The 16705-nt window shown below is 37.3% G+C and overlaps 2 protein-coding genes across 5 annotated transcripts in view; one reads left to right on the plus strand and one right to left on the minus strand.

Moving 5' to 3' along the window:
- The window catches only part of SERPINE3 (serpin family E member 3), a 32012-nt gene extending 23930 nt beyond the window's left edge, over positions 1-8082 (plus strand). The window contains 3 exon segments of the mRNA XM_005908951.3: positions 4489-4575; positions 5094-5177; positions 7569-8082. Of these exon segments, the coding sequence (XP_005909013.2) occupies positions 4489-4575; positions 5094-5177; positions 7569-7612 (215 nt within the window). The 3' untranslated portion in view covers positions 7613-8082.
- Positions 1-16705, minus strand: part of INTS6 (integrator complex subunit 6) — a 104394-nt gene that overhangs the window by 9582 nt on the left and 78107 nt on the right. For 2 of the 4 annotated variants that reach the window (XM_070380351.1, XM_014482655.2), the window contains 6 exons: positions 16300-16426; positions 15355-15497; positions 14918-15149; positions 12071-12442; positions 10884-10977; positions 8577-9199 (listed from right to left, as the gene is read on the minus strand). In XM_070380351.1, coding sequence (XP_070236452.1) covers positions 9106-9199; positions 10884-10977; positions 12071-12442; positions 14918-15149; positions 15355-15497; positions 16300-16426 — 1062 coding nt within the window. In that variant the 3' untranslated portion in view covers positions 8577-9105. Of the gene's footprint in view, positions 1-2573; positions 2676-8576; positions 9200-10883; positions 10978-12070; positions 12443-14917; positions 15150-15354; positions 15498-16299; positions 16427-16705 lie in introns of those variants that run through there. The other 2 variants (XR_011466299.1, XR_011466298.1) reach the window with 2 other exon arrangements.

A 16705-nucleotide genomic window follows, 5' to 3' on the forward strand; every position in this document is an offset into this window, starting at 1 on the left:
AAGAGAAGACAGAGGGACAGAAAGTCTATTTAAAGAAATACTGGCTGAAAACTTCCCAAAATTGGGAGAGAAAAATGGGCATCCAGATTTTTGAGGGCCATGACCCCAAATAGGTTGAACTTAAATAGGGCTACCCTGAAACATGTTATAATTAGTCGAAAGTCAAAGACAAAGAATTTGGAAAGCAGCAAGAGAGAAAGGGGACTTCCCTGATGGCTCAGATGGTAAAGAATTTGCCTGTAATGCAGGAGACCCAGGTTCAGTCCCTGGCTTAGGAAGATGCCCTGAAAAAGGAAATGGCAACCCACTCCAGTACTCTTGCCTGGAGAATCCCCATGGACAGAGGAGCCTGACAGGCTGCAGTCCATGGGGTTTAAAAGAGTTGGACACAACTGAGCAACTAAGCATGCACACAAGAGAAGAAACGAGTTACGTACAAGGAACCCCCATAAGACAACCAGTGGATTTCTCAACAGAAACTTTGAAAATGGCTGTTATCAAAACGATAAGAAATGGCAAGAGTTCAGTGGTTAGGACTCCACACTCTCACTGCTGAGGGCACAGGTTAGACCCCTGGTCAGGGAACTAAGATCCTGCAAGCCGTACGCCATAGCCAAGAAGAAATATCAAGTGTTGGTAAGAATGTGGATAAAAGGGATCCCTCGTGCACTGTTGGAGGAATGTAAACTGGTGCGGCCACTATGGAAAACGGTATCATGTTTCCTCAAAAAAGTAAAATAGAACTTCTATATAATCCAGCAATTCCATATCTGGGTATGTATCCAAAGGAAATGAAATCATTGTGTCACAGAGATATCTGCACCCTCATGTTCTATTGTTTAGAACAGTCATGGAAAAAGTTAAGTGTCAACATATACGGTGGAATATTATTTGGCCATAAAAAGAAGAAAATCCTGCCATTTGCAACATTATAGAAAAACCCTGAGTGCATTACGATAAGTGAATTAAGTCAGAGAAAGACAGATACTGTATGATCTCACATATACTATATATAATCTAAAATCTAAATCTAATAAAAAGCTAAAATCATAGAATCAGAGTACACAGTGGTGGTGGCCAGGGTGGGGAGAATGGCTGAAGGTGGTCAAAGGGTACAGATATAAAGTATATTATCTTATTTGCAATATACACATACATAAAATCATCATATTATACACCTGAAACTTACACTGTACATGCCAATTACACCTTAACAAAGCTGGCTGGGAGAGTGGCAAGAAAGCAAGATGTGAGGAGAGGGCTAGATGAGAAGGACAGAAAGAGGAACTAACCACCTACTTGCAGAGGCCATTTCAGGTTCTTTCCGGCACTCTGTATATTCTGGGCTGGCTGCTATGTGAGATACACTCTCCATCTACAACTAAGTGACAAGAAGAGGGGAAAGATAAACTAGAAGCAGATCCTGGCGATAACTTTTTCAAAGCATTAATACTGCCAATATTAAGTAATAATATCTGGGGAGACAAAAGACACAGCCAACGATGTGACGATGAGAAGCTGACAATGGAATGTCAGATAATCGGTTTACATTTTGCAAATCTTATGTTTATACAGTCTCACATTATGAAAACCCTTAACCTTCTGAGAGTATGGCCACATACAAAGCACCATGGGCTCCACTAACAAAGGGGAAGGGGGCTCTGAGTCATTCAGATGACACTTGCCAAGGACTCCTGTGCTGCGCCCCTGAGTCCACAGACACCAACCATTTCCTTACGAGTGAAAATCAGATTAAAGGACATTAAGGCAGCTGTTTTTATGGGGGAAATGAAACAAATGTAGTGTGTGGAGCGAGCCCCCAGTATTCAGTCATTTGTCCAACATTCACTATACACCTATGTGTGCCAAGCACTATTATGCTAGTTGAACGAGGTAACAAGTATTTAGAATAATACAGCTTCTGTTTTCTGGGAACTTACAATCCAAAAAGGAAGGTTCAGATGGAAACACAGAAGCTGTTATGGAAGAAGAGTTTATTCATTTGCTTTGGATATTGAAATGTAATATAGGAGTGGAAGGGTTTATTGAGGGGAAGGCGGCTAGCTTCCCAAAGTAGGTTCTGTAGAATGCTAACCTGGTAAATTTGGGGACAGGAGATCGTGTGTCATTCCATGGTTAAACACTACATATGACCACGCTCCTGTAGAGCTATGAACACCATGAACATTAACAAATGAACAACTCTAAGAAGTCTACTGTTAAAAACAAAAGCACAAACCTATTCAATTTGCATTTCCCATGTTATTACTCATGGAACCCTTTATACAGAATAGCACCTGTAAACAACCTTGGGAACAGATTTTGGGGAAACAGGTTGAATGGCCCTCAGTGTCATTAGACAGTTGCCAACACTGCAGGAGAGAATAAGCCCAAAGCCAGGAGGATCCTCTAGGCTGAGTTCATTGCATAACATATCCAGAGCCACTTAACAGAAGTAAGCAAATTGGGATCTGCAATACAAGATCAAGCAAGAAGAAAAACATAATCCACATATGACTCCTGAATCCTTGTTTTGATGACAAATGCTGGTCTTCTGAAATGTTAACTCTTACCAGAGATAAAATGTATAGGAGATGAGGATGCCGAGGCATGCCAGGCTATGGGTCTAAGCCTATGTCTGTGCAAACATGTAAATGTCACTTCTTGGGCCACTCCTGTAATAGGATGGAGAAAAAAGCTCCTCAGTTGCAGTTTCAAGAAAGTGAAATAGCCAAGTCATCTACTGAAAAACTCATTCATACCAACCAGTTGGCACCATTTCTCACATTGTGCCAGGGCATCTGGACTCTAACACAAATGTATTCAACTATATTCTAGCTGATAGAGAACCTCTGCTCATTTCATTAAATATTTGGATACCATTCTAGATAGTAATGAAGTCACAGATTAGTAAAACCTTCTCATGACCATTAACCATTCCTTATACACACAGTTCTAATTTGGGTCCCACATTTCAGTTTGCTCAGGGAGTTAGCGAGACAGACTATAGATCATAGATTATCTAAAAAATGCTACTGAAAAAGACCAACTGCTAAAACCAATCAGAAGGCTGAGTGATGCCAAGTGACTGTTTCCATTGATTTTTCTCTCCCTCTGGCCCTTGTCTGGTCCCCTTCACTGGCACTGAGAAAGATCTGTTCCTTACAGCAAACAGCCAACTCACAATTCCCTTATGTAAAAGACAGATGAGACGCCACATATCCTGTACGCTGCTGGTCTTACTCTCTCACAACACTCATTCACCGTCCCCTCGTATTGTGTATGAGAAATCAAAAATAATTTATCCTAAGATAAAACAGAGAAGCCCTCTCAGAATACAGCATGTCCCTCACGATGTTTAAGACTCCTGACACCACTCCCTTTCCAGGGCATGCTAGAATCAACTAGAACACACTTTTGCAAGGTGGTGGCATCCGTGTGGAAGGGTTGAGTGGAAATGGGCAAGGTACCTGCTGTCAGAACGCCTGTATCTGCCCAACAGGACCTCTGGTCAAGCGTGTGGATTTCTAGTTTCTTCTCGTTCTCAAGATTCTTACTTTCATTTTTTGTGTCAAGTACCAAGCGAACTGTTTAAACATGATGGATGGCTAAATTATAAAAACCTGTCCATTTCTCTAACGTCACCACTCAAATTCCTGTTTGCTAAGCTTATGATGCCTTTGAAATTGTTGACATACAACCATTATAGTTCTCACCTCTCGTTTTCTCTGCAGACTCTAGCCCATGAGGCAAGGTAATTGCATAACTGATATGCTCAGTATACAGAATGCGGTCACGCGGCATGAGATATTTTTAATACATTGCCTTTTAAAGCCCATAGTACAAACCTCTGACTGTCATTTAAAAGTGGCTCTTAAAATGCAGCCCAAGAAGGCATTCAAGGGAAGTCATCTCAGAAGCTTGCTGAATGTGCAGATTCCTGGGCTCTGGAATTTGCATTTTAACACATACTCTGGCAATTCTTATACACCGAAATTTTAGAAATACTAAAGATTTCAACAGTAACTAGAAATTGGGCTTGAAAATTAACTTGAAAAAATGGGGACACAGCCCTGAATATTGAGTGGGATTATTTAGTAGATGGGGCTCAGACAGTAAAGTATCTGTCTGCAATGTAGGAGACCCAGGTTCAGTACTTGGGTTGGGGAGATCCCCTGGAGAAGGGAATGGCAACCCACTCCAGTATTCTTGCCTGGAGAATTCTATGGACAGAGAATCCTGGTGGGCTACAGTCCATGGGACCGCAATTGAGTTGGACACGACTGAGCAACTAACACTTTCACTTATTGGATACTTAACCGAATTTGAGGCTTTGAAAGTTGCATAAAATACTGCACCTTAAAATTTCCCAAATCTCTTCCTATTTCCACAGTAAGCAGCATGCAAGACTATAACTCTGTTCTTTAAAAATGTACTCACATCTTTCAACAAAATGCAAATAATCCCATTTCTATTTCCTCTGCTTAGGCCAAGATGGCTTTTATGTTTCTGAAGCGATCCACAAAGCCAAGATCGAGGTTTCAGAGGAAGGCACCAAGGCATCTGCAGCCACAGGTGTGTGCCCAAGAGGACTGGGTGTCAGCAGTGCTCAGGAATGCTGCGGGCCCGCATCTCCCCCTTTGTTAGACTCATCCAGTTCAGCCTTCACACTTCTAAGCCTTCCCACTAAAATCCCATGTCCAGATGTGATAAGAGCATTAAAAAAAAAAAAAACGGAAAAACGGGGGTGGTTAACAGAATCAAGTTCTTGAAAATGAGGGGAGAAAAAGAGCCATTTTGAAAAGGATCTGCACCATGACCCCATAAATAAGGAATAGTCATTCTGAAAATTACCTTCAGGAAGGAATTTATTCCATGAAATATTCTGAGAATAGGACACAGTGTTGGCTAAGTGCTATCTTTTCTTTTTAATTTTCCCATTTGCACCCCATCATAACACTAAAACAATGCTGTATCATTAGGATGCTTTTATTTCTTCAAAAATCAAGTGACTTTGTATCCAATTATAATAGTGACTTTCCTCAAATGAAGAGAAAATACAATGGGATTCTACTCTTTTATCTTTCCTGCAGCTCTGTTGTTACTGAAAAGGTCTCGGATTCCTATTTTTAAAGCGGATCGGCCGTTCATCTTTTTCCTGAGAGAACCGAACACAGGTATATTAGTGTTTTTTGATAGGATTCATGTAAATATTTATCAGCACCTCTCTAGCAACAAGGGCTCATTTGTCCACCCCAACCTAAAACAAGCATTCCTTTTAGCTGGTTTCTGTAGTGCTTCCAAAGCTCCCCAGTTGCTATGTCCTGTATCCTGAGAAAGGGGAATATTTCATAACTACTGAGGAGACTAATACCCTCTTGTGGCTTTTCTGCCTTCTGTTACTCTCAGCCCATTTAAAAATTTAAGTTTCTACTTCTGGGGAGGACTTAAAAAAAATGATGAAAGTAAAATAAACGATGTATCTTTTTTCCCCATTGTTGCTGAACTTTCTGGGCCTTGTAGGCTGAGGGTGTTCATTCAGGCCACGAGTGTCCAAGTTGTCCCCTGGTACTCTCAGCGCCCCTAGTATCCTAGGGAATGCACCTGCGTTTCTATAGCTTTTCTGTTGATCTTCCTCAAGCTTGTTGAAATTACACAGAAATCAAATATTTGCCCTAGGCCTTGTCCTACCATACAACCTCATCTTAATCCAAAGATGGTATGGTACAGGCAGAGCCTTAGCACATCAGAAGGACAAGCAGAAGTCCTTTAAGTCTCAACAACAGTGAACAAAGTATTCAAATGATTCCTCTTAATGTTGCCCCACCTTCTCTGGCAATTACTTATCAGCCTGGGGAAAAAAGAGAGATTCTCAGTAAAGAGTTGTTGGCAAGTCTAAACAATGTGTTAAAAATAAATAGGATGGACCAGGACTAACAAAATCAAGCAAAAGTGGATCTACTTTAACTAAACATCAGGCATTATTTTTATTTATGGAGAGAAAAAATGTCAAGTTAGAATAATGAAAATTATGCATAGGTTTTACACAAATCGTTAAGGAAATACTGTCAACATCATTTTATCTGAGAATCATTTGCGTACGGCTGTAATTTGTGCTAGAAAGCAAAGACACTTGTGACAAAAAGGATGAAGATAATCATTCACTAGGGAATTATCTATTAAGGGATTATTGCGGGGAGAGAAAGTCCATCAACAGAATATATCCTCATAGTATTTCACCAGATGAAAATGTCACTTATCACTCAGAACAGGTATCAGAGAGCCCTCTCTTAGAAAGGATACAGGTCAAAAACAGTGAAGATGAAGAACGACAGGTTCTACTCCCTCAAGAAACAAGAGACTGGACTAAACCTGAACAGAAGGGTCACTGTCAAAAGCTCATAGCCAATAAAGGTTGATGACAGTTAAGAGAACAGTTTCTCTTCTGGAATTCAACTGCATAAAATGATGTAAAATCTTTGAACTGACTAGTAAAGGATACATCACTGTTTCTGTGATAAAGAGTTTTCAGAACTGCCTTAATAAACAGAATGAAAATATAATCCAACACCAGTTCCATGATCCGCAATAGTCCCCGTGAGTTTCTCTGCCTTTCTCCCTGGGAGGTACCTGCTCACATCACACAAGGCCGAGTCGCTACTCTTCTGATGACGGGGTAATGAAAGGACAGAAATGAGCCTCAGCCTCCAGTATACCAAACTGACGAAGCTTACTGATAAGGGCAAATCATAACTCAATCAGTTGACAAATGGGACACATGTAAGAACATTACCAAAAATGATCTTCACCTCAAGATTAAACTGTTGGAGAACATCACTTGTCCAGCCTACAGTCAGCCATCCAGTGATCTAAAGGACCTAAAAGACATGATATTCCCCTCCATGTACTCCCCCTTCCCCTTTGCTGTAGTAGTTCAGTAATTTAACTAACATGCCCAGTTTCTTAATCTGTAAAAACAAATAAAAAAAAGCTCTGCAAGAAATGAAATATTAAGCTTGAATTTTTATGGGTTTCAAAGCTTGTGACTGTATTTTGGGGTAAGAGCATAGACAGAGTATGGTGGCAGAGAGATTAAGGACAAGAGGAGACAACACAAACTGCTTCTTGCCAACTCCACCTAGGGTTCATACCCTGAAATATATTAAGGATCAAGGGTCTAAAGGATCACCTCATGAGCAATCTGTGAAATGCAAGAAAGAACATTCTGATAAGGAAAAGTGGGCAAATGTTGGAACAGACAGAATATTTAGTTGCTTTACTAAACATTCTTGTTAAATATTAACTTTTATCTGAATGACTTGTAAAGCTCTTCTGTTAATCTCAGAATCTAAACATATGTAATTTAAAACCAGACAATATATTCTGGATTTTGTGTATCTGATGTTGAATTTAGCCATGTGACTGCAGCTAACTATTAATACCTTAACAATTCCACTTACTAAGTAATATCCTGCTCAGAGGTATTTTTTAAGAGGTTTAAAAAAAATGTTTAAAGAACTGCATATGAAAATACTATGTAACACTACATTATGTTTTTTTCTTGACAGCATTTGTCTTCAGTATTGGGAGAGTTTTGAACCCCCTACACTGAAATAACAGAGCTCAAGCATGTTCTCCACTTTTATCTATGCTTTTCTTCAAAAATTACAATTTCATTTTCCTATACCCCTGAAATTTAAAAAATGATCTGCTGAAGTGTACAAAGATAAGGGTATGTGTTTTTCAAATATTATGAACCTAAAAATACTTCCACTTTGCCATAATTTTATAAATTTATTTTACCCTCTTTTAATCTAAATGTGTTTTAGCCTTCTTTTCTACTCGTTATCCCCGAAGCACTAAAAGGCACAGCAGTGACCTATGAATGGTGAGTGAGTCAGGCCACAGGCTCACAGTCCTCAGTAAGGACACGTGAGGCCACAGTGGACTGAGGGTGGACAGTGAATTGCGTTGCCTTTTCCTTATCCTGGACAACTCAGGGAGAATGCAGAATGGACAAAGTCATTTAAAATGTGTTTCCTTTCCATTTAGCTTCTAAAGGAAATGGACAGTTTAAGTGTAACAGCAGAGCAGAACAAAGAGATCCGTGGAACCTTCAGTCTGTTGTGGGACTTCTGCAAGCATGGCATCAGGCTGCTAAATGCTACACATTTCAGAGTATGTGGTGTCCCCCAAATTTACAACTCTCTGACAGCTTCACCACAGTCCTGGTGAGAAAGTAAAAGGGAGGGGTTGAAGGAAAGGAAGTAAGGAAACCAATAGAGTTCAAAGGTGTCTGCTTTTGAAACAGCTTTTAAGAGTCTGCCTATCTGCAGATACGTTTCCATTGTCTAGGCAGAAACGGAGTGTGTCGGAGTGGCCAACAAAATCTAAGAACATAGAGTAAAAAGACAATGCAGATTATGTAACATGTCATTACAGTTAGGTTTAACAAATGTGAACTTCAAGTGGTGTATTTTTCCAATGCTAAAAAGCAATGCCTTTAAAATTCCATTATCTTAAGATGGTTTTAAATGATTACTTTAAATGTGATTATTTCCTAAACCACACAAGAGTAAAATAGAGCATTTATTGATGGAATAACAAAAGTGCTTTTCTTAAATATTCTTCAAAATACATTTGTACAACTTACAATAATATATCCAAAATAACTGTATATACAAAACATCGCCTAGTTTTAATGTATGTGCTTTTTTTTCCCCAAAAATTACAAAGTAACTTTTTTATTTTTTTGGCAAAGTTCAACCTTAACAGAGGTGACAATTTTGAAGGTTGGTTTAAGAAAATAGAACCTGAGGGAAATTGACACGCAAGAGTCAATGACAAGCAAGAGATTTGGAGGAATATTTTTAGTTTGTTAAATAAAAATGTTTTTTTTAGAGTGATACTTTTCACATTACAAAAATAAACCAAAATGAAGAAAAGGTCACTGTAAAATGATGGAAAAAGGATCTGTAGACTTGCTCTTAGTATTTCAAAAAGCCAACAATGCATGTCAAAAAATGAATGCAAGATCACAACAGTCTTGTATTTACTTTGTATTTGGAGAAGGTAGTGAAATAAGTGGCCACATTCTCTTTTCTTTTAATTGCTATTAATATGGTTGATCTGATTGGCTCTTCGATGAATTTCATCCAAGAAGTTCTCCAGTTGTTCTATTAGCATTCTTTTTTTAAACCTGTATGAAAAAATAAGTATAATAGCACTCTCAATTTCTTTTTAACAAATAGTTACATATCAGTATAATTTTTTTTTAAAGAGAAAAACTGCTTTGAGAAGATTTTTTAAAGTGAAATGAAAATGAAAAATCAACAGCTTTATGATATATAAAATCTCTTAGCAAATTATTTTATCAGTACAATATTATAGTTTGTTTCTAAAACAAACAATCCAGGCCTAGGTACAATGGATAAGAGGTTATTTCTTTCACAATAAAAAAGAAAAACAAGGGAAAAAAAAAAAACCTAATAAATACAAGGGTTATAAACATTCCAGCAATCTGGGTTCCCAAAGAAATGACTCCAGTAGGTTCTTATGCTCTATGAAAGTGCAATGTTGAAAGGAGTATGAATAAAATATGAATATAATCCCCCACAAAATGGAAGAAATGAAATTTGGCCATTCACATTTAAACTGTGATGTTCTACTATTACAATTTGAAAACTAGCAACAAGTTAAGGACAATCAGACATCAGCACTATAGGATATAGCTAACAGTTAAAAGTTCAAGTGAAAATTTTTAAATTTTTTCAGTAATAAATATAGCAGACTAAAATTGCTTTTGTACAGAAGTATGTGTACATAATGTACAGAAGTATGCAGATGCTTTTTAGACTCTCCAAAAACACGGCCCAATTGATGCCTACTTCCTCTGTACTTGTAAACTAATAACAACTAACCACCATAATATTATACAACTCTCTAAAAGGTAACAGAATTCAGGCACCCGGAATACAGCTAAATCTATGAAGTTTGAGTTGATAGCATGTTATATAAAGAGCAAAACAGGTTAAATATTCAAAGTAAGTAATATGAAAAGTTATGGCCTTATCTTGAGACTTGAAAGTAGCCCATGCTCTAGCCACTCATAGAGAAAAAAAAAAAAAAAAGGATTAATGGCTTTATCTTAAAAAAATAAAAACCTTTACATGAAGCATGGAAGAAATTGGTGGGGTACATAATTAAAGGGTGGGTAGCATAATTAAAGGATGGGTATCTTGGAAGGTCAGATGAGATAAACCTTAAGTTTTCTTACAATACTAGAATTCTAAAAAGTCTTAAAGGAGAAATTTTAAAAAACACTTTTTTACTCACTAAACTCATACAACTATGCTTTCCAGTTAATTGCACTTTGTGGTCACCGTTTATAATCTTGATCCACATTCCTTGTACTAAAGTACATAATCTTGGGCTACTGAAGCAATCAGAATAAGGCTCATTTGTCCAGCTCTTGTCCCTTAATTACATGTTTTCCCACGTACAAGTGAACTCCTGCATTCAAATACTGCCTTTCAAGGTTACTTTTAATCACTAATATTAACTGTAGTTCAAATATACAGAGAAAAATGAAAGACTGTAAAATATAAAGACATCAAAAAGCCACAGAGTAGGATAAATGAGAATTATGCCAATACCTGTAATGTGTAGAGAGAAAGGGTTCACGATTTCTAAAGAATTTGTGTGTGGCTATTTTTTAAGTGACCTTAACTTTCAATAAACCAAAAATAAGAATTACTTATTTACACATTGGTGTGTCATATACATGCATAACAACACAAGTATAAAGTAGATACTGTTAAAATACCAACTATAGAAACTGGGGACTCATTTCATCATACCATAATGTACAACAGATTACTTACCTTGATGCTTCTTTAATGACATTTTGTAAAAATATTAGTCTTGTTTGTAAACTGCCTTGCACATGCTTCAGTAAAGTGAAGATTCTTTCATATTCTTAAAATAAGAGAAGCAAAAAGAAAAGTGGTGTTACTTTGCACACTTATTCAATATTTTCCTATTACAGTTTACTACACATCAAGATTAAGACAAAACTAAAAATAGTTTACCTAAAAACTTCACCGTTCTTTAGAGATTTTATAATACATGTATTTCATCAGACATCAACAAAGATAAAATAACTTGTCAAACACTGCCTTTTCTTGGTAAAAGTTCTCATTAGGGAACTCATGTATATATATATATCAAAACATACAGCTTAGAAGAATGAGTAAACAGCTTTTTTGGTAGTGCCACTGAAAAATAAGAAGTGGCCTTTACAAAAATCCAACCTTACAACAAACTCTAAATTACAGCTAACATAGGGGGTGGATAAAATAGAGGAAAAAAAATAAACAAGAATGCTGTCTCAATTTCAAGTTTTCACATAAAACTTAATAGTCCTCTGTCAAGGACTATAAGCTCCTAAAATGACCAGTACTGAGTCTTACCCACTTCTGGACCACCCATGGGCACCATCATAGCAGGTGATCTGTCCAAATCTTCTGAATGAATATCAGTAAGAATATTGAAACTTTATCTCACAAAGTTCTTCTCTACTCATATAACAGACAACTTCGTAATTTTAGTTTTTTGGCCTAAACGCATCCCTGTCACTATTATAGTTTAAATCTTAAAAGTTAAGATGGTGGGTAGGTACTGTGCCAAGAACTTTACAGATATGAAGTCATTTAATATTTATTGCATCTTTGGGGTTTTTTTCTGTTACCTTAAAATTCCAAAAAAAAAAAAAATTCCAGTTGCTGGTTGGCAGAATGTTCAAGACTATCGGTTCCTGTCATGGGAGGAACCAGGTTTAATTTTTATCTGTGTGTTTCCCTACTCTACTCTCATCCCTCCTTATTTACCACACCTAACACAGTACTTTGGATATAGCAGTAAGTGTTGGCTGAATAAAGAATGGGATCTTATATAGCTGATATGTTGTTCTCAAGACTGATCTAAAATCAGATCTATGCTTTAGTTAATTTGACTTTTCTTAGAGCACATACAAAAATCAAATCTGTTGTCTGTCTCTAATTATACATACTTCTTCCTGGCTTTCGGATCTCTTTCATTATTTGTGCTTTTAGTTCAGTGTTGACCTCTTCGTGGCTTCTGCAATGCATCAATTTCTTTCCTTTGTTGAGTGAAGATGCTGGTATATTCTCTTCAGGACATTGTTCTTTATCTCTGGGCTCCTCGTGATTTTCTAAAAATCCACCAACAGTGAGGTCATTAGTTCCTAAGTGGTCGTGACCGAGAGCCTCTGTATGATTGGTTGATCGTTCCAGTAAGTTGGCTGGAGAAGATCCTGAAAATTCAGCTTCCATAGCATTTGGTGTAGTATCTGATGAAAGTTGGTCTGCAACATGATTTTCAACCACATCATCCATTGTCGAATCATTAGTGGCTTCAGAAACTAAAAATAAGGAAAAAAGAAAGAAAGATGAGAGCCAATTTCAAAGCACACAGTAAAGAAAACGTCTAAGAAACAATATTGTAGCAAATCACAACTGATCTCCTTGACTCTTAGAAATTAACAATGTGATACGGTTCTTAAGCTTTGCCATATATACAGTGTATTTCAACGTGAAACATTCACAGTATTTACAAAATTTGTACAATTTTTGCCTGGGGGGAAAAAATAAAAGTCAGTTTAAAAAAACTTTTAGTTTTCTGGTTTTTTTCTATGGCAATTTTATTGAATAAGTGGTTTTCACTGCTTTAGGGACACATATATGATCAAGATTATCATGGTTATCCTTTTATTAGAGAGAAGGCAATGGCACCCCACTCCAGTACTCTTGGCTGGAAAATCCCATGGATGGAGGAGCCTGGTAGGCTGCAGTCCATGGGGTCACTAAGAGTCGGACACGACTGAGTAACTTCACTTTCACTTTTCACTTTCATGCACTGGAGAAGGAAATGGCAACCCACTCCAGTGTTCTTGCCTGGAGAATCCCAGGGATGGGGGAGCCTGGTGGGCTGCTGTCTCTGGGGTTGCACAGAGTCAGACACGACTGAAGCGACTTAGCAGCAGCAGCAGCAGCAGTTCATTCCAATTTACCTCTGCCTTATACAGTTACTATTTAGAGGCAAAAGTAAACACAGGAAGCTTAAGCTAATCAGTATTCTGCAGCAACATGGCCCCAAACCTCCAGAGCACCTTTCCGTATAACCATCCACATGGTCTTCACTACTTGAGCAATGAAGAGTAGCTGGTTCCACTTCAGCTCACTAGACTAGACATAAAAGGCTTGCAAGCTTGCCACTTAATATCAGATTATTTTATCTGCTCACCAGAGAAAGCAGCTGAATTCTCAGTTCCCTGATTGCTCACCAAACCACCAGGACCCAAATGAATTCATCGCCTTACTATTCAAAATTTAAACTCCCTCCCCACCACAAAAATTCTCTGAACTTCTGACTCCCTTCCTTCATCCTAAATCGTACTCCATGATTTGCAAACTTCAATGAATAATCTCAACAGCAACTCCTGTTTTAACTGAAATCCAGCTCTCCTGCAAAGAAAGCCCTCGCTCTCAAACTCTCTCCACGGACTTAAAATGAGGTGGCGTCACTAGCCCCTTTTCTTTCCAATGCCGCTTCAAGAGCGTTTCTCCACGCACTCTTGTGAAAACTCTTGCTCTTTTCATCTATAAAATCCTTCTGTACCTCTCTTTTTTCTATGTTTCTTTTCCTTGAAAAATATATCCACACCAGATTCTTTGTCCTGTAATTTACCACGATCTGGATTTTGCTAATTATTTCCCTGTAGCTACAGAGGCTTGATCAGATTGATGTTCATTCAGTATTTTGGGTGGCAGATACTTCAAATGTAGTACTGTGTAATCCCATCAGGAGGGATCATATTTGGCTTCTCTCCAGTTAAGATGTTCTTACCCATGAATGATCACCACCTATAATTAATTACTCCATTAAACATTCCCTTCATCAATTCTCATTCTTCCCCAATAATATTATTCCACATGACTCAGCGACTGAACAACAAAAAATACTCCACACAGTAATGTCAGCCTGGTCTTTATGAAATGCCAATCAGATCAGATCACTACCTCTTTCAATGGATTTTCACTGTCCTTAGAATAAAGTCTAGAATTTTTTACAATGGCTTCCAAGACCCTCTATGAAATAGACTGTGCATGTCTTTCTTTTGGTTCTCACCTTACCTCATTCCCAGCAGCCCGCAAATATACCAGAATGCTTCAGTTCCCTTAATGCCCTGCTCCTCACAGTATGCCTCTGAGTATACTCTTCCTGTAAGAGTACTATTACTGTCGTAAATGCACAGCTTCAGTTTACTAATTTCCATTCATCCGTCAAGTGTTGGCTTAAACAGAACCTCCTCAGTAAACTGCCTTGACCCCACAGACTAAATCCTCTTGCCAAATACTTCCCCAAGTATACCTGACTTCCCTTTTTGTAATATTCATCACACTTCTAAGGAAATGTGTGATGACTTTCTTTCCTCATTATAAATGAAGGCAGAGATCACTATTATCTGTTTACAGCTACATCTCAATGCCTAACCCTGTCTAAATTAAGCATATCATTTAATAATTAATTGCCAAATTAAACAAATTGAAAACTATCTTTCTGTGGGTATTGATAATGCCCCTTTAAAAACTGTCATTTCTAAACGCTAAAGATTTGCAAATGATATTTCAAATCATGATAGCTATTAAGCATAATGAATGAATATACGAAATGTTCATTAAAAAGACATAAAAAATGATTACATGCTAATTTGGAATAAACAAATATCTTCTCTAGACACTCTTGGAACTTTATCCACTTTTTCTATATCAGAAAACTCTCTCTCATGCAGAACCAAACTAAAAGCAGCAAATACTGTTTAAAGAAAAACCCTTACTTTTATGAAGAGGAAGGGGTTTAATGAGGTCTGGCTGTGCTTGGGTCATAGGTGCCGGTGGTCCTTTCCCTCCGATGTGGTTGTTCACAACTGGGCTCTGCTGCCGGCCCCTCAGCAGTGGAGACATGCAGCGTCGTCTCTTAGGGACACCTTGCATATTTGGTTCTCCAGGTCGTTTATGTTTATTTTGAGGTCCAGCCACAAATTCATCTGCCTCATCTATCATCATACCCTGTAGCAACGAAGAATTTCCCTGACTTTACATATGGTTTTCAGTTGTACGACAAACTCCAATTCCCATTAAAGTACATTTTAAAGATGTTGACATAGTATTCTACCAAGCAAATAATTTCGGCTTACTTTAGTTAAATTAAGAACTATTAAATCTGTGCCTCCCACAAAAAAAAAAATTATATAATCGAACACTTCAAATTTACCTTTTTATCCAGCTTAAAGGGGTTGCCAAATGTATGCAACCTCCGCGGCTGATCAGGATCAAGTTCTCTTAATGGAGAAGGTACTTGCTTGAGGTACTCCTGGTAATTCCCCATTTGTGCTATAGGAACACTGTGCACTTGGTCTTTTCAAACAGAACAAAGCAATAACAAAAGTTAACTTCGCTGAAACTACCTTCCATTTAGTTAACAAATAATGTGTCCTTGTGTGTGAATGCTACCTGGTCTATTCCAGGCAGCTTTTCCTTACCATATATTCTAAATTAGTTTGTTGCCATTATAAATATTGTGACATAAAATCTTGAGTGCTTTTAAATAAAATTTTAAATAATTTTATCTTCTAAACAAAGCAAAAATATTACAGTTAGTTTCAGTATATAGAATAAACAGTATGTGTAACCCTTCTATGAAAATGTCTCTTCTATTCTACTCCAAAGCAGAATTTAAAGCATAATTTACAGAAAAGAGGTATCACATAGATGATCCTTTTCATATAAAACTATAGTTGAAATGTTTACATCAGAGTTGGCAAAGGGTTAAGTTCTCATCTGACTTGACTTGTAGGTGCCAAAGGTATAGTTAAGGAAATACTAGAATATGACATATATTGGCCATTCCGAGTTAAACTATCAGATACTAGTAGATCACAAGAAAATGATTTTGTGTGTGCCTGTGTATGTGAATGTATGAAGAAAGCCACAAGGAAACTAAGCTATTACCAAAGGTTGTTTCCTCTGGAGAACAGAATTTGGGGCAACAGTGATGGTAGGAAGAAGTGTAGACAATTAGAGATGACTCAACTTTCTACTTCATTCAATGAGAATGTAATATTACAGTCAACTCTTTAAAAGTTATAATAACACTCTGTATTTTCAATATAAAGAAAAGTTTACTGAAGAAATACCAATATTAAAACCATGATCTAACCTTCATCCTGTCCTTTAAGAAATCTGCGGGTGCTCTTCAAAAGATTAGATCTCATTCTTGTTAAGTGATCCAAAAGATTCCGTCTTGGTATGTCATATGCATTTCTAAACGTCTGTGGCTTCAAATCCTGTTTTAAAAAGATTCAAAGACAAAATGTATTTTGAAACAGAATTAAAAGACTACAATCTCCAGCCCGCAGCACAGCTTAGAAAATAAGATATACAAGTCAACTAATTAGCTTAAAAAAATAGAATAAAGAGATATGATACCATCATAATGTACTGTTTTAATAACCAAAAGATAAAAACTCAGTAGTGAAGCTCAACCAAATTATCTCAAACTCACATCTGTCCAAGATTTCATTATGTATCCTGGCTAACAGAAGTAAATAAAAGCTTTGATGTGT

The sequence above is a fragment of the Bos mutus genome, chromosome 12 (assembly GCF_027580195.1).
Source record: "Bos mutus isolate GX-2022 chromosome 12, NWIPB_WYAK_1.1, whole genome shotgun sequence".
Lineage (NCBI taxonomy): Eukaryota > Metazoa > Chordata > Mammalia > Artiodactyla > Bovidae > Bos > Bos mutus.